Source organism: Mauremys mutica, chromosome 14 (assembly GCF_020497125.1).
Source record: "Mauremys mutica isolate MM-2020 ecotype Southern chromosome 14, ASM2049712v1, whole genome shotgun sequence".
Lineage (NCBI taxonomy): Eukaryota > Metazoa > Chordata > Testudines > Geoemydidae > Mauremys > Mauremys mutica.
In genome coordinates this window covers 43385042-43406419 of record NC_059085.1, presented here as the reverse complement: position 1 = coordinate 43406419, position 21378 = coordinate 43385042, and the positions used below count along the sequence as shown (strand labels likewise).

At 61.9% G+C, this 21378-nt stretch overlaps 2 protein-coding genes across 5 annotated transcripts in view; one reads left to right on the top strand and one right to left on the bottom strand.

Moving 5' to 3' along the window:
- Nucleotides 1–7230, bottom strand: part of ZNF276 (zinc finger protein 276) — a 23534-nt gene extending 16304 nt beyond the window's left edge. The window contains exon 1 of one of the 2 annotated variants that reach the window (XM_044987260.1): nt 6364–7230. The gene's annotated coding sequence lies outside the window, so the exon portion shown is untranslated. The remainder of the gene's footprint in view (nt 1–6363) is intronic. The other variant, XM_044987258.1, reaches the window with a different exon arrangement.
- Nucleotides 1–21378, top strand: part of VPS9D1 (VPS9 domain containing 1) — a 25924-nt gene extending 4546 nt beyond the window's left edge. For all 3 annotated transcript variants that reach the window (XM_044987255.1, XM_044987254.1, XM_044987256.1), the window contains 11 exons: nt 298–409; nt 1294–1356; nt 2048–2100; nt 3025–3112; nt 3638–3723; nt 4106–4590; nt 5443–5572; nt 6225–6433; nt 7977–8061; nt 12272–12376; nt 17986–21378. In XM_044987255.1, coding sequence (XP_044843190.1) covers nt 298–409; nt 1294–1356; nt 2048–2100; nt 3025–3112; nt 3638–3723; nt 4106–4590; nt 5443–5572; nt 6225–6433; nt 7977–8061; nt 12272–12376; nt 17986–18079 — 1510 coding nt within the window. In that variant the 3' untranslated portion in view covers nt 18080–21378. The remainder of the gene's footprint in view (nt 1–297; nt 410–1293; nt 1357–2047; nt 2101–3024; nt 3113–3637; nt 3724–4105; nt 4591–5442; nt 5573–6224; nt 6434–7976; nt 8062–12271; nt 12377–17985) is intronic.

Here is a 21378-nt window from a genome sequence, read left to right as displayed (position 1 = left end):
GATCGGGAGATGGGGTGTCGCTCCGTGAGCCCCTCCTGTCGGTAGTAGTTTCCTCCCTGGTGGAAGAGAACATGTCGGTTCCCGGTGCAGGGTGCTGCTGTGCCAGGCGAGGAAGGGAAGAATAGTGTGGCCTTCGAGCCTGTCCAGGTTGGGCCAGAACATGGGTGAAGAGAGACCCGGGATTGTCTCTTGCTGCAGCCTCTTGATCTGGGCAGGTCTCACCCTCAGCATGGGGCCAGCCCTCGCTGGGATGTCCTTCCCTCCCAAGGTAACTTGGCAGCTCTTGTGTCCTTGCAGGGAGCTCACCCCCCTGGAGGAGGCTTCGCTGCAGAACCAGAAGCTGAGAGCTGCTTACGAGGCCCGGGTGGCGCGGCTGAACCCCAGCCAGGCTGTGCAGAAGACTGCCCTGGCAAGTAGAGACCCCCCGGCGTGGGCAAGGAGCCGGGCGGAGGCTGGAGCCCAGCCAGGCTCCCAGCGTGAAGCATGGGACGGGCAGTCCCTGCACGGCACAGCCTCTGTGCTTCCCCTGCGTGGAATGGGTACAACCGCCAGCCGGAGGCTCTGTGAGAGCGGAGTGCTGGGGCCCAGGTCTCTGGTGCACCAGTCCCTGCTGCCTGGCAGCCAGGCTGCTCCGGCTGGGGCATGGGGAGAGCCATGTTTAACAGCAGGTGCTGCTGGGTCGGTCTTAGCTGCAGGAGGGTGGGCGTCAGCTGCTGGGTAGCACAGCTGGGATGGCCACTCCTGCTCCTCAGAGAAACCGGGATCCCCAGTGCAGGGATGGCCCGGGGGGTTCCCCTGGCACCTACAGCATCCTGTCGGGGTGGGGGGGGGCTGGAAGGGGATCATGGACCAGCGGAACCCAGACATAATGGGGGGTAAAACCAGAGGACCATTCCTCCCCCCACACTTTGGAATAGTCTGCAGTTGCTCCTGCCTCAGAGCTTTCTGGGTAGTGGCATGTAAATGAGCTTGGTTTCCAAGTCACTGCCACAGCCCCGTGGAGCTGAAGAGGGGCCTGCCCCACCAGCTGCGTGGCCCTGGGCCCTGTGCTTTAGGAGTGCCACCACCGGGTGCTCTCGTTTGCATGTCCTTACCCAGAGTGCCCTGCACTCCCGGCCGTCCCCGAGCCGCGTCGGGCTCTGGGAGCATGTGGAGAAGTTTGGGCGTTTCTGGGGTGCAGCCGGTTCCTTTCCGAGCATGCTGCACACGAGGGATGGCCCGGCCCGTGCTCTGCCCCAGCACTCTGCAGTGCGCAGGGCTGACGTTCCAACGAGGCCTGTCTCTGCTTTGCAGACGCTGTCCCTCCAGCGGCAGATGATGGAGAACCTGGTGATTGCCAAAGCCCGGGAGGAGACGGTATCCTTCCCATCCTGCCCCGGCAGCAGTCAGGGCTCCCCAAGCGCAGAGGAGGAGAAATTCAGCTCCTGGCACAGAGGGTCACCGCCTAGTCTGAATCCCAGGGGAAAGGCCGGGGAGCTGGCACCCCTTAGATGTAACAACAGCAGCACTAATGCCAAAGAGACAGCTGCTGCCACCGGTGCATCGACTACTTGTGTCTCCAGCCCAGCCTCCCCAGGGCAGGGGGCTGCTGCTCCCCCGCCTCAGCGCGTACCGAGAAGCACAGGCCCCTCAGCCCCCGCACCAGGCGCCTGGTTCAAATACCCTCCTGGCCCAGCGGAACGCAGGATGGGGGTGTCTGCAGCATGTCCCAGCCAGAGCTGCTCTAAAGGGATGGGGAGCTGCTCAATTCCCCCAGGGCGCCTCTCAGCCCTGTCACTGAGAAGCAGCCATGTCTGCCCCCTCTCCATGCAGGGCTGCACCGGGGGGTCGGTGGGTCATGGGGCTCTGGGTTCTGCCAGGTGCTGAGTGCAGGGGGACATTTGCTGGGATTGCCTCTGCACACGCTCTCTGTGGAGTTCCTGGCCAGAGGCGTGTGCTTCTGAAGCTGGCTGTGCCAAGCTGCGGCCAAGCCCTGCCCCCGTGCATGGCCATGACTGGCTGGCTGGGTGGAGACACAACTGTGGAGCCTTGACTCGGCTTGCCCCAGCTTCAGAGGAAGATGGAGGAGCGCAGGCTGCGGCTGCAGGAAGCTGCCAACAGGTGAGCAAGACCAGGGCTCGGGGAAGGGCCCCTTGTCCGGGTGACTCTGGGGCAGGAGACCCAGCTGTGGTGGGTGAGGAAAGGAAACAGCAAAGCTTCTGTTGGTTAAATGACCCCCCTGCTGGGGAGAACTCCCACTCCCTGGCTCCCCTCAGCCGGCCCCGGGGACTCGGGGAGGAAAGGCTGCTTGTTTGTGGCAGGGCAGAGAGGGATTATGGGTGTGCTCATTTGCATGTCATTACCCCACATGCTCGCCCATCCTGTAGCTCCCTCCAGTGGGAGCAGGGTTCTGGGAGCGCCGGGAGAGGGGTGTGAGTCCGCGGGGCTGTCGTCAGCGTCCTTCCGAACCAGCACCCAGCAGCTTCTCCAGCCCTGTCTTGTTTGGGTTCCCAACTGGTGCCAACTGCCACTGTGCCCTACAACGAGCAGCGCGGAGTCAGAGACGCTACTGGGTGTGCCCTCGTGTGCCCGCACCCCCCCACACACTTGTGCCTGCCCCATCCCAGCTCCAGTGGAGGCACCCATACAGCTAAAGTACTCTGGCATGGCAGCGTATGCTGGCGCTCAGCCCCGGGCGCTCAGGTCGGATCCCAAACGTATGGCCTGTGTGCAACATGCCGCCTGTGACCTCCAGGTGCGCCTTTCCCTTCCCCTCTGAGCGCGGCTCGGGGCCCAGCCGTCAGGTGCAGGGTGTTGCAGTGCTGTTCTGCAGGTGAGCAGCCCCGTTTCCAGACGCCTGTTCCCATTTGGCTGGGTCATTGCATCGCGGCCGGAGCTGGCTGGGCTCTCGAGGTGTCTGCTCTGGGTATTGCTGGAGCTGGTACCCTGCAGTCTGCCCTCCCGCCCATCTGGGTGGCACCCAGCCCTGGCTCCAGACAGAAAGGCAGCAGCGGGTCTCACCCTGCCCTGTGGTCTCTCGGGCAGGAGGTTCTCCAGCAGCATCGCCCTCACCCCCGAGGAGCAGGAGCAGAGGGCGCTCTATGCTGCCATCCTGGAGTACGAGCAGGACCATGTGAGTACCGGTGCGGCAGCGCCCTGCGAAGTGACTGGCTGGTCGCTGTCCCTCCCCTGGAGCGTTCAGGAGCCGGCTGGACCCTGTTCCCCGGCGCGCGGCCCTCGATGCCTGCCTGCTGCCCCACAAGCCATCTGCCCTGGGTCGGCCGGAAGGGGACGGAGCTGGGAGCTAGCCCCAGCGAGGCCAGGCTGTGGTGGGAGTGACGACAGTGCCCAGCCCTGATGCAGGCGTTCTGGTCTCTGGCAATGGCGGCAGGAGAGGAAATGGTGCTGCTGCTTGGCTCCAGCAGTCGAGAGGGCACAGGCCCCCCTGCTGTTTGACTGCGTCTGGGCAGCAGTGCCCATCTGGCCAGGCCGCGGCTCGGGAACCAGGCGGTGCCGCGTGCTGGGGGGGCCATGGCCTTGCTGGGCGGTTGGGAGCGTTGCTGGGTGGGAGAGGTCAGTTATCTTTTGGGGTGGCCTCATCCAGGGCTCCCCCGGTGGGAGCCGCAGCCTCAACTGTTCTCTGCTGCTGTCCGCCCAGGAGTGGCCGAAGCTGTGGAAAGCCAAGCTGAAGAAGAACCCGACAGATCTGTCTCTGGTGTCCGGCCTCATCTCCCACCTCCTCAGGTAGCAGCTAGCGGGAGAGCTGACGCGGGCCGAAGGGCCCCTCCCCTCCCCTGCCCTCCCCCGGCCGGGGCTCTGCGCTGGGCGGTGCCGGGGGGCTGAGAACGCGCAGGTGGCTGGGCGCCGGGTCCTGCTGAGTTGCTCCTTGGCTCTCCTGGCCCCAGGCAGAGGGGGCAGCTGTCCAGACAGTGACAGGAGGGGCTTGCCTGGGAGTGCCGCACACTCGGCCACCAAACTCTGCCCTACCCCTGGAGGGAGGTGCGGGGGGATCCCGCTGAGGCTCCCCACCACGTGGTCTGCAGCTCCCGTTGTCCTGGCAGTGCGCCCCAGGTGAGGCCCGGCTCCTCTCCCCTCCCTGTAGTGAGCATCTGCCCTTTGCTTCTAGCTTCCCCGAGCACCCCATTTCCCAGCTCTTGAAGAAGCTCCAGCATGTGATCTACAGCAGGCTGTACCCCGTGGTGAGCCAGAACCTCGCTGACCTCAGCACTGCTTCCAGGACCTCCAGGGGCTTCTCCTCCCTCTCGCTGGACGCTGAGGGACTGCTGACCCCAGCGCCTGGGGGCCGGAGACTGAGGTCCTCCCAGAGCCTGTACTGCATGGCCTCCGTCCAGGAGAACAAGGTGAACTTGGGACACAGCCTGTGCACACCGCCCCTGAGCGAGGGCCTGGGGACAGAGAGCAGCCCGCAGGAAGAGGCGCCTGCCCGCCTGGCCGACCGAGAGGGCTCCTTCGAGGACCTGGAACGGTTCCTGGCAGCGCCCGAGACCTGGCCCACTGGCCCCCCAGCGGAGCCCCAGGCCCCAGCTGAGAAGGAGGCCTCTCTGCAGGAGCAGCTGAAAGCCATCGTGAAGGACATTCACAACTCAGTGGGTGAGGGGCGTGTGGGGAGAGGTGTGAGTGGTGGGCCCACGTGACAGTCACATGGGGTCTGGGTATCCGAGTGAGAGACACAGGGTCCCATGGATTGTTCCCTCCAGGGCTTTGTCCTGGGGGAGGGGGAGTAATGCCACAGCCTTGACGAGAACCCAAAGTGCTGGCCCCGTTCACCCCTCAGTTACCCAGCGTGTCCTCCCGGTCAGTGCAGACCCACCGCCCATAGACCGAACAGCCCGTGCTGTGTCCCAGCATGCACTGCTCTGTCCTGCTCCACGCGCGTGGAGCTGGAGCCTGTCGGGAGGGTGAGAACGTGGCCTGCCGGAGCTGGGTGCCCCCGCTGTGGGGCTCCTCCTTGGTTCTCAGCTGGGCAGAGTCCCCTTCGGAAGCTCCATGGAGGGCAGCATGGGCTGCCCGGCCCTTCAGCCGCGGGGTGAAGCTCCCTGCGCTTCTCTGCGTGGGGGTTGGAGAAGGCCCAGCGAGTGAGGCAGTTGTGCCAGGTTCTCCTAGCGTTTCTGGCACCTGCGGTGGTGGGCTCCTGGGAGCCGCTGCTGTCATGCTGGTAGGACTGGGGGCCGGCAAGCCACCTCCTGGCTCCGCTGTGACACGTCTGCGTCCTGCTCACCTGCCCCTGCCCTCCCAGGTCGGATTGTTGCAGGCTCCTGGCTCTATCCCAGGCAGGCAAGTGGCAGAGTGTTGCTCCTCTGTAACGAACACAGGCAGACGCAGCGTGCGTTGCCGGGCCCCGCCCCGCTCTCCCTGTCAGCACCTTCAGGAGATGCTTGCTCTACGGGCCGGCAGCCTTAGAGAGCCTGACCCAGCATGCTGCCCGTAACACTTCCTCCCCAGACAGGCTGCTCTCCCTGACCCTGCTGGCTTTCGAGGGCCTGAACACCGCCTCCTCCAAGGACCAGTGCCTGGCGCGCATTGAGGAAGCCTTCTTCTCGCCCCTCTGGGCTCCCCTGCTGGCCCTCTACAGGTACCATGGCTCTCCTGCCCCTCCGGCCTTGCCCCGGGCTCCGCCGGCGTGGGATGGCAGAGCGCGGGGCATGGGAGCTGAGGCCCAAGGCTTTACCCACCTGTCAGGTTCTACTGGGGAGAGCCCAGTTCTCCAGACTGAATTCTTGGTGCTAGTGTGACGCTCCGTGTGTGGAGCCGTGGAAAGGCCAGTGGTGGCTCCGGTGGGGCTGCTGATCCCTTTCCCACAGACAGTGTCAGTTGCTGCGGGGAGCAGGCAGCTGGGCCGTGGGGTTTGAACCCGTCCACGTGTGTCTGCGCATCGGTGTGGAGCACGGCGGGAGGGGCCCAGTGCTCCTGGCGGGCGTTGCTCTTGTATTAAAGGGCAGGGTGGCTGCAGCCTCTCCCCTCCCTGTGAATTCGGAGCAGCCCGCAGGCTCCTAGCGGATACCAGGGCAGCCCGTGGCTGGCAGAGGTCAGATGCGCCTGGTTTTCTAGCCCATGCCTGGCTCCCGTGTGAGTGGAGCAGTTGGCGTGTGTGGGGCAGGAAGAACCCAGCCCCTAGGCTCCCCAGCCCCATGGCCGGGAAGTGCTTGTGGGCAGGATTGGGCAGGACTCTGGGGAGACAGTGCCCTGCCGTGCATTCCACCTCCTCTCTGCTCTGCCCCCCGCAGGAGGGTCTACCAGGCCCGGGAGGTGGCCCTGGCAAGGAGCATGGAGCGCCACAGGAACGTGCCCCCTTCGGAAATAGGCGTCTCCGCTAACCTCTTCCCCCCGCCCAGCAACGGCCACGCAGCAGGTTCCTACCCTTACAGCACAGCGGTGCAGGAGCTGGGGCTGATCCTTCTGGAGAGCTGCCCGCAGAGGAAGCTGGAGTGCATTGGTGAGGCTCGCTCTTACTCAGGGGTGCAGGCAGGGGCACCCCAGGAACCTGGCTCATTTGCTCTGTTTTTTATAAACTTGTCAGTTGATTTTTCAGGAGTGGGTCTGTTTAGAGCAGGAGAGCCCCGAACATCTGGGGTCTGTTCTCTGCTCTGCCACTGATTTCCTCTGTGACCTTGGGCAAAATCATGTCCCGAGTACGTGCCTCGGTTTCCCCCACAAGACCCTTCAATGGAAGGAAGCACTAGAGAAGGAAAGAGCCACCGTGATTTACTTGTTTCTGCTCTTCTCCCTGGTGAGGGGGCGCTGCTGTATGAGAACTGCTTTCAGCTCCGTGACTTGGGATCTTAGTCAGAGGCTTGGCAGGGTCCCACGCTGCCCCTCTCAAGAGCAGAGAACTCTTGTCTTCACCCCGTCCCTCAGTTGGCTCATCTCAACCGTTTGTCTTTACTTTGTGCATCTGTATTCTCTTGTTGCACCGTTACCGTCCAGCAGCTTGAGCCTCTCTGCCCAAGGCAGCCGTAGGCTGTGATTGCGGCTCTAGGCAGCAGAGCTCTGCTCAGTTCCTCTCTGGGCCTGTCCCTGATGCTCCCTTCGCTGGGAGTCCGCGCTCCAAGCCAGGATCACGATACAAAACCCTGCCAGCCGCGAATCGACCAGTGAGGAGTCTGGCTGGCCTGGCTTTGCGTTGGGCAGCCAGCAGCTTTAACCCTTCCCAGGCCTTCTCTCAGTGCGTTTGGTCGCCACTAGCACCAGGTCACAGGGAGCCAGCAGGAGGCACAGAGTGAGACTGACTTGCCCAGGGTGGCAGTTGGGAATAGAACCTGGGAGCCCTATGCCCCGGTCCCCTTCTCTAACCACCTGTCTAGAGGTCCCACGCTGCTTGCTGGGAGGAGCAGAGAGCTGTTTGGTTACATGGTATCGGCTGCTCCTCATTTCTGTCTGCAAAACCACCCTCAAAGAAACCAGAAACACGTGGACTCCTTCCCTAGTGGTGTCCCCTGTGGTAGCAATGGCTGGAGTTGCCACAGGGATGGTAGAGAGGAGGGATGGGTGGCCCTGTGGTTCGGACACTTGGGAGACCTGAGTTCTTGCTCTGCCACAGATTCCCTCAGGGACCTTGGCCATGTCACTTAGCTCAACTCCACATCTGTGCCACGGGGATAATGGCACGAGGCGGGGAGGATAAATCCGTTTGAGGTTGCCAGGTGCTCGGATGCTGGGGCCATCGAAGTACTTCGGAGAGTCAGGGAACAAGCTGTGATGGCGAACGGGCCAGCCTGTGTGGTGGGGAGCAGGAGGGGAGGTGACCATGTTTGAAGACGTGGGTGCTCGAGTCCCCATACAGTAGCCATCCCCTCTTAGCCAGGGGTGGGAAGAGATGTGGGCTGCTAATCATGGATCCCTGGTGCAAATACAAAGGGTCTGCTCTGGGCCCCAGCATGGCCTGAGAGAGCCACCCCCACCTCCCGCTGCAGTACGAGCCCCCCCGCCTCCTCCCCCGTGCACGTTGTCACTAACGCTCTGTGGTTTGTGACTTGCAGTGCGAGCCCTTCGTGTGATCTGCGAGTGCGCCGAGGAGTACTGCGCTGCCCGGGAGAACCGGCCCCAGCCCGCGTCCGCGGCCATGTGAGTGCAGCCTGACTCACGCGGGGACACGCACCAGAGATGGACGCATGGTGGCAGGGCATTGAGCCCAGCTGAAGACCTGGGTGGGGAGGGCAGAGCAGTAGAAACTAGCATCAGTGGAGGGGAGTTGGGGGGCAGCTGAGGCCCCAGAGCTCTGTGCACCCCCAGGGCTGGAGGAGCGTGGTGGGTTCACACCAGACACTCCCCCAGCGAGTGAGGAGCCCAGCTGCTTGGGGGTGTTGCTCTCTTCTGGGCTGCCCCCTTGCGGCCAGGCAACCTGATTCTGTGGCGGGTTCCCTGTGGCTCAGCCTTGTCTCTGGGCCGCACCGGGACAGCTCTGTGGGAAGCCAGACCCTGCCCGTCAGCCAGGCGGCCGTGGTGGAGCTGGAGCTGGGCCTTGATGGATAGCTTCTGACGGCGCCTCCCCCCCACGCGGCGTCTCCTGCTGAGCCTGGGCTGCGGCGGGGAATCGCTGGGCCAGGGCTGGCAATTAGCGAGCTTCGACTCTGTCCCTTGGACTTAGCCAGCCAGCGGGAGACGGGAGTGAGAGCAGGGATCTGAGTCCCCGCACGTCCTGCAGGCTTGCTCCAGCGGCAGCTCTCTGGGGAGGGGGGGGCACCAGGCCTGTCAAAGGCGTTAAAGCGGAAGGAGGGAGACAGGCCAGTCACTGGGCTGCCTTGTTCGAGAGGGGCAGGGGCGGGGAGAGGCAGCGATAGCAGCAGCTTCTGCCTGGAGTTTGGACTGGGACATTTCAAAAAAAGGTGCAAACTCCCCATAAAGTGAGGGGGCAGCGAGGAACACCAGGCCGAGGTGCCCGGCTGTGAGGGGCTGCAGCCCCCAGAGGTGGGGAGGAGACTCCCTGACACTCACTGCCGGGCTGTTTTCCCTCCTTAGCTCGCTGGTCGTGTAAAATGGGTCACTCTCGGCAGCTGCCCTGCTGCAGCTCGGCCCGGCTGGTCCTGCTCAACGCTGCCCCCCTCCCCCCCATCCCCAGCTTCCCCTGGCCGTCCCCAGCTCGTGGTTCCTGCTCAGCTCCTCTTCCCAGGCTGCCCACCTCGGAAAGCTGGCAGCCTGCTGGTGTGTGGCACAGACCCCCTGCCCAGCGAGGGCTCTGTCCCCTTCTGCTCCCCGCGTCGGGCTGGAAGGGAGCTGGAGAGGTTTATCCAGGCCAGCCCACCGCGCTGAGGCAGGGCCACGTGTCCCCAGACCTTGTCCAACCTGTGCTTCAAAACCCGGCCCTCCAGCTCCCGTGGGGAGAGGAGAAGCCAGCTTTCCAGCCCGCGTGCTGCACACAGCCCAGGGCCCTCTGGGGCGAGGCACCCCATGGCAGAGTCCATGGAGCGGAGCAGGCTCCTGCCAGGGGGTATCCCGGAATGCATTTACACCTCCGCCCCGGAGACAGCTGGATGGAACCCTTGGGGTCCGGGCCTGGGGGACCAGGAAGCTGAGCAGAACGGATGTTCAGCCACGGCCCCGCCCCCCCCCTCCCTTGGGAGCCCCCGAGGCTGGGCCAAACGGCAGTGACCCGCTGGAACTGGAAGGGGCCCGCGGCCTCCCCCCAGGCCTCACTGCTCTTCTGGAAGTAGCAGAAGTGAGAGCCGGGCCAGGCCTGGTTCTCGGCTGCTCTGGGCTGGGGACCGTACAGGTGGGTGAGGCAGTGGGGAGCTTTGCCAACCAGCCAGGTGCGAGCGCCCTGAGCCCAGCCGGCCCGAGGGATCCCGTCCAAGCCATTGTGGCCGAGCGCCGTCCTTTCCCAGTGCAGCCTGTAGGTGGCACCCTCCTGCTTCATGTTGCAGCGTCTGTGTCTCCCCCGCCCCCCCCCACCTCAACACCCTTCGCATGGTGCAAAATCCTGGCGGCTGATGCAGCAGGACGCCCTTTCTGCTGGGCGGTGGTTACTGGAGCCCCGGGCAGCTGCCTTGCTCCTCTCGTTCCCCATGTTCCACCCTATGCCTGTGGTTGTCGTCCATCCTGGCTTCTTGGGGGATCGTCCTGCGTCGTCCGGGGCAGCCCAGCTCTTAGGAGATGAATGATCCCGAAGCACCTTCCGGGGCCTGTGCACGTCGTTGTGCTGCTCTGAGCTGGCCCGGTGCTGTGGGGCAGGGAGTATGTTTGCCCTGTCTGTGCCCTTCTTCTGGTTCCACGCACCCCCTCGGGCGGGCTCTCTGCTGCTGTCACGCTGGCCTCCTTCCCGCGGTCTGTGTTCTTCAGCAGCTGGTGTCGTCTCTGGCCCTGGAGGCTGTTCTGTGCCTCCTGCTGAGAACTGAAGCACATGCGGCTGATGGAAGCCGGCGGGGGCTCCTTCCCAGGATGGCTTGTCAGTGACTGAGCCTGATTATTGCTGCCCAGGGCCCCAGCCAGCGTGATCAGCTTTTGCTGTTCATTAATCCCTTGTTGCCTGGGGATGTCTGACCCCCCACCCGCCCAGCACTGCCCGGTGGGTAGCTCCTGCCCCTCCCCCGGCTAAAGGCTGGTTAGCTCAGGGCCCTGCACTGCAGCCTCTAGGAGCTGAGAGACTCGCTGGGGGGCTTCCAAGCCCCCCTGCTCTCCGCGAGACTCCCAGGGCTGTGGGTAGGGCCTGGGCTCAGCTTTCTTCCAGCTCAGTGTCTGGGGCGGGGACAGTGAAGGCTGCCCAGTGCTGGCGTCCGTGCTCCTCAGAGAGTCTGCGAGCGGGAGAGCCACAGGTGTCAGCACAGCTTCCTAGGCGTGGTCTGCCCAGCCCCTTGTCCAGCCCACAGCACTGCTGCCGTTCCAGCCCTGGGCCCCCTCTCCTCTCGGCCAGCGCCCCTCAGTCCTGCCCCGTGGGCTCCCGCTTGGTGCCCTTCCAGCCCTGGGCCCCCTTGGCCAGCGCCCCTCAGTCCTGCCCCGTGGGCACCCGCTTGGTGCCATTCCAGCCCTGGGCCCCCTTGGCCAGCGCCCCTCAGTCCTGCCCTGTGGGCACCCGCTTGGTGCCATTCCAGCCCCATGGAAAGGGGGTTTTGAAGTGAAATCTGTTCCCGTGTAACCCTGACTCAGCAGAGCGGTGAGTGCTGGGATGGAATGGAGCCAGCTGGCAGTTACCCAGGGCATGTGTCACTGCTGCCTGCCAAGCCCTGGTGATTCACGTGTCCGGGGCCTTCACACCTAGTGTAGGGACACAGATGCCAAACTAGAGACATTGAAACTGGACGCCAGCCGCTCCTGAGGCATCCACCGCAGATCAGCCGCTGTCCAGCCTGGTGGGAACCGATGGTTCAGCTTACTTGGAGCTGCCCAGTATCGGCAGGGACACCCCTTGTGGTCTCGCGGCTTAGCCCTCGCTAGCCTGGGTACTGACTGCTGCTTTGAAGTGACAGGCATGGGCTGCGCTGGGAAAGGGCCCTTTGGCCCAGCTGATCTCTGCTCTCCAAGCCTCCCCTCTGTCCATGGGGCTGGAACAGTGTGTGCAGTGCGGGGCCTGAGAGCCATTGAGCCAAACTAAACCCTGGATATGATGGAAACCACTTCAATCCAGGGGGTGCAGCCGCACCCCTCGGTCCAGCACCTCTGCCTCTGTCCTGCCTGCTCGGGTTTGTGCTGGGCTCCGTTCCGCCCCTGCGTTCTGAGTCTCTGCTGGCGATGGCGCAGGGAACAGAAACCCCGGGTGGCTGGGTTTCCAGACTGAGCTGGCAGCATTGGTGCTTGGGGAGGCTGAATCTTGTGTTATCCTTCTCTGGCCCCGTCCTCCTGGGGATCGCAAAGCACTGGCAAGCCAGCGCATCTCGCATCACCTCTGGGAGGAAGGTAAACAGTCTCCCCAGACAGGGAAACTGAGGCGGGGAAGGGAGGTGACGTCCTGCAGTCACTCAGGGAGCTGTTGGCAGAGGCAGGCACAGAACCCAGGCCTCCGCTGGCCATGCTGCTCCTGTCCTTGTCTTGTAAAGTCAGTGCTCTGGGTCTGGATCTCCTGTGGGGAGAATCCCATTACCCCTTAGGGCTGGTAAGTTACCTTCCCTGTCCTGCTGCCCCTCGGCCAGGCCCCCTCTCCTGCCGGTGACCAGCTGTAGCGCACAGGCTCCCGGCAGGCCTCCTGCTTCCACCTGGAATGGATTTGTGCACTAACGATCCTCCTAGAGTCGATGACAATGGGCACTGCAGCAAACCCTCTGCCAGCCGGAGAAGGACCTGCAAGGGGGGGGATGTCTCAGCTCCTTCGGGAGAGTAACCTGATTGTGACCTGTGCCCCCTGCAGCGGCGCCGACGACCTCTTGCCCATCCTGTCCTACGTGGTGCTGAAGAGTAACCTCCCCCAGCTGGTGGCGGAATGCGCGGCGCTGGAGGAGTTTATCCACGAAGGGTAGGAACGGGGCGGGGGGACGGGACAGGGATTCCTCCTGCTGCCTCAGTGCCTTTGGCGCTGGTGGCTCTGCGCCACCCATTCCGGACTAAATAAAGCCAACTCTGCATTTCCGGGCAGTTAACGCCTGGCTGCGCTGTGCCAGGTGCTGGAGGTGGCTTCTCCGGGCCCCATCCCAGGGAGTGGGTGAGCTGGCCCACCTCCTGTGGCAGCTGGGAAGGGAGCCAGGGAGGGTGGGAAGTGCTGATATGGGAAGGTTCTGGCCTTTGGGAACCTGGCAGCAGATACTTCCTGCCCTTCCCCAGCTCCACTCGTTCAGCCGGGAGGCTGACCAGAGTGGGGCACCGCCCACCGGTCCCCTCCCCTGCGCTGCGTTGCCTCTCCCCCGGCACTGATTCCCAGCCAGACCCCTGGAGATTTGCCAATGGCTTCACCACGCACTGGACTCCCCCCGTCCGCAGCAGCAGTCAGTGCCTGGCGTGTCTGGGGCCAGTGGCCTCTTCTCTCCTGCAGCTGTGATGACGCCTGTCACCCCCCTCGAGCACCCAGCTACGTAGCAGTCGCTTCCCTCCAGCAGGGGGCAGCACTTTAAGGGGCTTTAGCAGAACCCACCACAATACAGGAGTGGATCTAGCTCTCGCCTGCCCTTCTCCATGAAGCTGCAGGGAGAACTGAGGCAGAGGGACTGGGCTGGGCGCTGGGGCCACGCCTCCGAAAAGGGCCGTGGGCAGAGCTGTCCTGGAAGCGCAACTTCCATCCTGTGAATATTTCACATTTCGAAGCAAGTGTTGGTTCCAGATTGGACCCAGGTGCTGGGTGCGAGATTCTCTGCGGGACGGACCCGTCCAAATTGAGTCTGGTTTGGAAGCACCAAACTGGAGTTTTTTCAAGGATTTCTGTGCCTGGCTCCGTGCTCCCTCTGGAGCTGCTGCAGAGCCAGGAGCATGGGGACGGAGGGAGCCTGGTTGGCAGGGAGCTGGACAGGTGGGCTGCCGTCGTGCGTCCGTGGAAAGCTGCTGTTGGAATGGGCGCTTGCCTGCAGAATGTTTTGATTCCATGAAATCAGCACTTTCCAGCGGGTAACTTTGCACCAGCTCTAGCCAGGGGCTCTTTAGTGACAGCTCCGTTCGGGCTCTGGCTCCTTTCACACAGCATCCTCTAGCTCCAGACTGGGCCACCAGGTCAGTGCCGGGTACTCGACAGCATCCCCTCCTGCAGCGCCCAGGTTCCTTCCCCCCGCAGTGCCCTGGGCTCCCCTGCGTAGCCTGAGATTTGTGTGGTTGGCACCTCAAGGTGCTTAGACTGCAGAGCTGCTGCTTCTCGCCCTGAGAGGTGACCGCGTCTCTGCTGCCCGGCTTCCTAGGCTGAGCCTGCCCCAGGGCACAGCTGGGGTGTCCTTGTGGGTAGGGAACTGGGCTGGGACTCAGCAGATGTGGGTTCAGTTTTGATCCCTGCCACAGGCTCTTAGGTGACCCCAGGTAAGTGCCCTAACCCTCAGGTTAGTGCCTCCATTCCCCAAAGTAGCACCCTAAGGCCATTGGTCCCACTCCCTGCACCCCCCGAGCTCCGGGGAGGGGAGTCTCCGAGTCCGGCGGGAGGCTGGGCCTGCCCTGCCACCTTGCAGCTGCTCTGAGTGGTTTGAGGAGCTGCTTGTGCGGATGAGGCTCCCTCCGACTGCCCGTTCCCCTCAGGAATCCCATGGTGAGGAGAGAGGAGCATTGACCCCGTCAGTGCCGGTGGCACTGGCAGCACGCGCCAGAGGCCTTAGAAATATGACAAGCCCTGTGCAAACCAGCCCGCTGCCTCCCCGCTCACGCCCTGCTTTCCACAGCCCAGCTGAGCCAGCCGTCTGCTGCCGCGCCCTGACGTGTAACACGTCTGAGCAAGGCGGGAGTGTCTGGGCGAGGTGGGCGGCCCGGCTGCAGCTGGCAGGGCCTGGCTGAGCCCTGATGGTACAACAGGCAGCTGGGAAGAGCACGGGGCAGCCTGGGATGTGTTTGAGAGGGAGCTCAGCAGTGTGAGCCCAAGAGCTGCTGCTGGAAGGGCCCTTCCGGCTCATTGGCCCCTCAGCCCCCTGCACTGCTGCTTTCACAGGGCTGAGACCAGCCTCTGCCGCCCCTGCGAAGCCCCCTCCCCCTCCTATCTGCAGATCAGCTTTTCAATCCCCCCCTCAGTGTGGCCACATCTGCGTGGTGGCTGCTCCCTGCATGCTGAGATCCCAGAGAGCGCCCTCCTCAGGCAGCCCCTTTGCCCACCTAGAGCCAGGGGCAGGGAGGGGTTTCTGCATGGGGCAGCTGGTTTGGCTGGATTCACACGGTGTGGCCCCAGGGGTGCCCGGGAGCCAGCTGGACCCTTCAGCAGGGCCGGCTCTGGGCACCAGCAAACGAAGCACGTGCTTGGGGCGGCAAAAACCCTAGAGCCAGCCCTGCCCTCAGGGTCCTGTGGTTTGATCAGTAAGTTCCCCTCCCCAGGCCTGATACTGGGCCTGGCCGGTGCTGCGGGGTAGAGTGGTGGGAGCCAGGCTGGCTGTCCTGGGGTGGGGGGCACCTAGCATGCAAACCCTGCTCTGACCCCCAGGCCTGGTCTCCGCCCCCACAGCCAGTGGGGAGCCACCAGCTGGTCTCTTGCTGCCGGCCCTGCTGGGGACAGTCGCTAGCCGTGGCTCCCAGAGCACTTCGGACACCGGTGGAGCCTGGTGTCCCTGGCCCCAGAACATGGGTGGGGACCAAGGGGCAGGGCCTCCCCTGCAGACCCAGCGAGTCAGTGCAGAGCTAACGTTAGAGCCCGAGTCCAGCCGCCCCTTCGAGTGTTGGCATCAAGTGTCTGACGAAGCCAGAGCGAGCCGCTGGGCCGCCCCACTGCAGCCCCAGGGCCAGGCAGAGCCGCTGGCCGAGGCCAGGCCCCTCGGCTTGGCCAGGGAGCTGTCACAGCGAGTTCGAAACCCAGCGAGCTTCATGGGCCCCCCTGGGGTTTGTTTGCCCCATTGCCAGGGGACACGTGCCCCTTGGCGAGGGTGGTGTGTCCTGTGCTGGGCCGGGACATCACGTGAGAGGGGCTGGCGGTTCCCTGAGAGGCTCGGAGCCCTGGGCTGAGGTAGCTGCCCGCAGGGCCGGCTCTAAGCACCAGCCGAGCAAGCTGGTGCTTGGGGCAGCGGATTCCGAGGGGCGGCTTCCCTCCAATCCTTTTTTTTTTTTTTTGCTTCGCCGCTTCGGGCCGCCCCTGCAGGTTTTTTTCTTTTTGGTTCGCTGCTCCAGCCCCCCTGGAGGGGGCAGCAGCTCAGAGGAGGGGAGCGCCCTGCTGGGAGCGGTGCCAGGTTTGTAGCAAGCCCGGCAGGGCAGCCTGCGTCCTTCCCTGCCCGCTGAGAGCAGCGGCGCGGAGCCCTCCTGGCAGGCGGCGCGGCGAGCGCCCCGCTGAAGGAAGCCCTGGCCGCCCCCCTTCTCTCTCTCCCAGGAGTCCCCCTGCACCCACGCTCCGGCCGCCCCGCGGGTTTTGGTTTTGTTCCTCCTCCCCCCCCCCCGCTGCTCCGGCCGGCCACAGGTTTGTTTGTCGTGTCGTCCCCCCCCCCTCCCCCCCAGCTCCAGCTGGCCCACAGGTGTTTTTTTGCTTGGGGTGGCAAAAAAGCCAGAGCCGGCCCTGGCTGCCCGGCCAGGTGCCCTGTCCTTGGTGGGGAGTGGCAGGGGGACCCCAGGTCCCAAGGAGTTAACGGTGCTTTCTCGGCATGGGGGGGACGAACCTGCCGGTGACCCTGGGAAAGCAGAGCAGTGGATTTCTGTGAGCAGCATGGCATCCTCGCTCCTTCTCATGTCCTGCTGCCCGGCACTGAGCTCTAACCCAGCAGGCTCTGGCTCCGTGCGGTCAGGGTTCCAGGCAGGCCGCCAAACTGCGGCAGAAGCTCTGGTCTGTTCCTACTGAGCCGTCCTTGTGATGCTGTTAGCTCCAATCAAACATGAAGAGACTCAAACCGGCTCCTTGGTTGCAATGAAAGGGGTTGCAGAATGGGGGGGCTTTAATCCCCCTCATGCTCTCACTGGTCTCCCCAGGCCTTTGGCAGCAGCTGTTGGGCTTGTCGTGTGCAGAAGGGGGTTGGGAGAACAGGCCCTGGCAGTGGAAGGGGGGAATTGGTGGGCTCAGAGGACACAACTCAAAAGGATCCAGGGCACTGACCGGGCTGCATCCGAAGGTGGCTGACAATGCCTCCTTGGGAGCGTTCCAGTGACGTGCCCCCACTGAGCCATTTGGGATTCAGGGTTCCCATCCTTCCAAAACCCTCTGACTTTGCAGGATTCCCTGTTGGCGGGAAGAGGCCCTACTCTCAGGGAGAATTGATTTAAATCACAGGTTTTAATCATGTTCTGTATCTGTACTTTTAGTTATTTTCCTAAAGAAAGGTTGATTCTCACTGGTTGGTAACAGTTAAAACACGCTGATTTGCAGTTAAATATAGCCTTTACACTACATTTGGTGCTGCTTTTTGCTAATCAGGAGGATGCACTGTATCTAGAAACATTTATTTAAGCACTTACGTAGCTTAACTTGCATTCATTGAGATTCTTAATTTTTCATTGCTAGAAAATGGTGAGTGATACATTTCTGCTTTACTGCATGACTAATATTTTACTTGTGATTTGTATCAAGTTCTGTTTGGACAGAAATTCAAATTCAATTAAAAATGCACAAAACCAGCATTTAAATTTTTTTTTAATTTAGTAGAACTTCCGTAACAGTTCGGGAGACATAAGAAAAGGTATTTGAAATGCAAAACGTGTTTTGATCAACTCTTTTAAATTAACAGATTTGTTACACAAAGGAAGTATTGTCTGTAGCTAGTAAACTGAAGAGATTGTTTCTGGTCGTTGTGTCTTCTAGGATGATAGAACTAGTAGATCACATCCTCTCACACCTAGTTTTTTTCAGAGAACAGAAGAGGAAAACAAGCTTTCTTGCTTTTTCAATCCTGTCTGGTTTCTTAACTTTGAATGAGCTAGTCACTGAACTGAATGAGTTGAATAAACTGACATGAAGACAATATTCTCTCTGCACCTGCAGAAGAGGCTGCTGCTGTCAAAAGCTGGTTTAGCCCTTCCACAAATTCATGCTCCAGGGACTTCCTCCAGTTCAGGGCTTTGACTCTCTTTAGAACTTGGCAGCAGACACGTATTGCTTCATATTGCATTTAACGTAAATGATTGTAACAGACGATGATAAATTGAGGCCTTACCCTAGGTTGTCAGTTTCAGATTTAATTTTAAATGGGTTTATTTTTCAAGCAGAGCCCTGTAATTGCTGTATCCCCTGCTTGGCGGTTAACCCAGAGCACTCGCCGCCGGGGTAGTGTGGAGGCCAGCGGTCTGGGGAAGAGAGGGGAAGGCTGAGCTTACACTATCACTCCCCTTGGACAAGTTGCTACCTCTGTGCCCACGGGTGGGACAGGCGTGGCGAGGCGGTTAGTGTGTGCCGGGGAGGCTCAGAGCTCGCAGTGGAAAGGGGTTAGAGCTGTCTGCAGGGCCAGGCGGGTGGTGCATGCCCCACTAGGAGATGGGTCATGCTACTGATTGAAATCCCTCCCTGTGGCTTTCGGGGTGCCCTGACCTCTCTTGTTTCTGTGCCAGGTACCTGATCGGAGAGGAGGGTTACTGCCTGACCTCCCTGCAGAGCGCACTGTCCTATGTGGAGTCCTTGCACAGAGAAGCCATGGTGAAGTAATGGGGCTTCACGTCCGCCTGCTGAGCAGATGGGCCCCGCCCTGATCACTCAACCCCCCCTCGGCTGGGAGATGCAGCCGACACACGTCTTCCGGAGACACTGCCTGGGGCCCGACTTGAAGAGAGAGGCCCAGACGTTCCCCCCTTCCCTACCCCTTTGTCCTGCCTGCTGTGAAGGGCAGGGCATGTTTTGTGCAATGTTTTGGGGTGGCAGTGACCCGGGGTTGCTGCTTGGGTTGCTCTGCACCTGTCATGCTAACTGTAACCACTGCGGAGCGAGGGGAGAACGGGCTGCTGGCGGGATTCGACCAGTGACTGCTACTGTTAGGGCCTGTCTTGATGCTTTTTAGGAGCCTGTCTTTGCTGCTTTTGTGTGGGGCTTCCTCCAGCCTCCCCCTGGAGCACAGGGACAGGGAGGGGGGGCTGCAGGAGGCGGTTACTGTCCTGCCATCCTTTCCCCCAACTGGGAGGGACGGCCTGGAGGGCTCTCGGCCCGGACAGCTGCCCTTGCTGGATCTAGGGAGGGCTTTGAGCTGAGCACAGGGTCTCCTTGGGGGCCACCAGGCCTGGCCAGGGCGAGTGTTGGCTGTTGGTGAGGGAGGCCTGGAACAGGCCCCAGCTTTGTGACTCCTCGTCTCGAATGTTGCCTGTGTGGCCACTGCAGGGTCCCTGGGCGCTGCAGCTTCCGGCACGGACGGTTTCATCCTCTAAGGGACATTGACCGCGTGCTGCCAGGAGCTGGTGTGGGGCGTCAGCACCATGCTCCCTGCGGCTGTAGCGCCTACTCGCCCGCCCCCCGGGCTGCGCCAGCGTTTGAACTGTGTATTTAAAGCGTGTGTGAGAGAGAGCGAGAGAGCGGCTGTGATACCATGTCTCAGCACCTGTCGCATTTCAGCTGCTGCCCAAGGAGCCCTGTAGGCTGCCTCTGGGGCCTGTTCTGGGCGGGTGCTGGAGTCTGATTCTGCCAGCTAATGCGGCGCTAGCGTCTGCACAGTGCTTGGCGGTGGAGCCAGAGGCTGGTGTGTGTCTGGGGTGGGAGGCAGCATGTTCCAGTCCCCAGAGGAGAGTTGGGCGGAACCCGTGTGTTTGTTCTCCGTGACTCTGCACGGATGCTCAGTTCTGACCAGACAGCGGCTGGGGGGGAAGGGATGTGGCACCGCTACCCCCCAGGCTGGGGAGTGCTGTGCCCATGGGAGCTAGGGCTGCAGGGCAGCGATTTCCACTGCCTCAGGTACTGGGCTCATTTCAGCTGGAGCTTTAAATGCTACTGACCATGGGGCAAAATCCCTGGCGGTGAAAAACTACTGGATCTGCTGGAGTTACTTGAAATCCTCCCTGGAGAGGGTGGCCGAGCCGGCCGCGGTGCCTGTCAATGGGGAGGTGAGCGGAGAACCCGGTGTGTCCCCCAGAAGCAATGCCCTGGCCATCCCTGCCCCCTTCGGGCTCAGGGAGATTGGCGGCAGGGCGGTGGCACTGCCCTGGGCATGGATGGGAGAGCTGTGATCTTCCGGGCGGGGGGGGGGGTGCAAGCTGTGCAGAGTAGAAGGGGCTTGTATTAATTTAGATGGAATAGCAGGACCCAAAGAGTCACGGGTGTTAACAAGACCCTGTCACTGTCCAACTCTAAGCAGTGTCAAACGAGGTCTGGGTTTGGCATACAGAGACCTCGGCCTGCTTCGCACCATGGCAAACAACCTTGAAAATCCTTCGGACCTTGTGTTAAAGAGACGAGACAAGGAAAAGCAGATAAAGCCTTGCCCTGGGAAGTGTTAAATAGGGTTTTCATGTTAGCACCCCCCTGTTTGCTGTCCCTATAGCTGGAGAGATTTTAGCTGGAACCCCCCCTCCTGCCAGTCTCGCAGCCAGAGAGAACTGTCCTGCTGGGGAAAGGAGGCGTGAGCCGAGCTGGGTGCAGCTGTCGTTGCTGTTATTCCTGTTCTGCTTCCTAAGGAGACAAGACAAGACGAACACACACAAAAGGGGAGGGAAAGGAACAGCAAAGAGACAATGCAACCTCTGTCTCCAGTGCTGACTTCTGATAACCTCGCTGGTGGAAAAACCCTGGCACGGCACACGGGCTGCCCAGCCCCGGTGAGCCCCAGCAAACTCGTTCCAGCGCTGGGCTGGGCGGGGCGGGGCGCTGCTTTTCTGCTCCCAGCGTGTGCAGAATAGACCGTCTCGGCCAGCTAAGCCCCGGGGGAGGGGGAGAGGAAAGAATAAATAAGGTGGGGAAGCGAAAGGACCCGGGGGGAGGGAGGAGATGAATTCTCACATCCCGGGTGGGGGTTACCCTGGCACTGGCAGAGGTGTTGATGTCATGTGGGTCCCTCTTCCCAGCCTGGTCAGGACCTCTCTCAGGATTAGGGTGACAAATGCCCAGGGTGCCAGGAGACGGGGTGGCAGCCATGAGGGTGAAGCTTACTCCAGTAGCTAATTTTTCTCCCCACTGTCTCTTTAAGGACCCCCTCAAGGGAGTGGTGGGCAGAATAACTCATCCCCTTGTTATTTTGTCTGCCAATTAGGCCTAGTTTCCTACACACCAGTTCTGGTTCCCTGATTGCTGGGTGCACACGTCTCTTGTTCACCCGGCAGGATCTTAACACAATCCTTGAGTTACACCAATAGGCCTCTTGGTTAGACTAACTCGGCCTTTCTGTCGCCCATTGCACCTTTCCCAGCAGCACCTGTTCTAGGTGATTGGGAGAGCTTAGAACTCGTGCACTTGGCACAGCTGAGCTCACCATTCAGGAACATTTGTGGGCCCAGTTATCCCAATGGGGCCAATCTGCTTCAGTCCAGGAACCCCCACGGCAGCTCCTGGGGCCCGGATTCCTGAGTGCGCATGTGACAGCAGCAGAGCCACATGTGTCTTGGGGCTGGACGGTAGGACTGAGGCAGCTGTTTCCCTCCATAGAGCCCTGGGCTGGTGCGTGGGGCGAGCTGGGCCACGCTCCAGTCGGTTGGGGCCTTTGCACCGTGCTCAGCCGTAGCAATGGCTGATCTGTGCTCATCTGGCAGCCGCCCTACACGGGAGGGCAGGGAGCAATGGGAGCTGCCCGTCGCCCTCTTCCCTGCAATGGGAACCTCCACCCGGCATGTTCTTTGGGCTCCCGAAAGGAGATTTCTTCTGTTTCGAAGCCACCTGCTCTAGACGTTGAAGGCTGAGCCGGCCGGCGGCTGTGTGTGCAGCTGGGTGTTTTCTGTCCCTGCCAGTCACCACTCCACTCTCTCTCTTTCAAGGCTGCTTTGTTTTATGGTGGAGGGATTGTACCGTAATAAACGTTGCTGCTCCTCACCCCA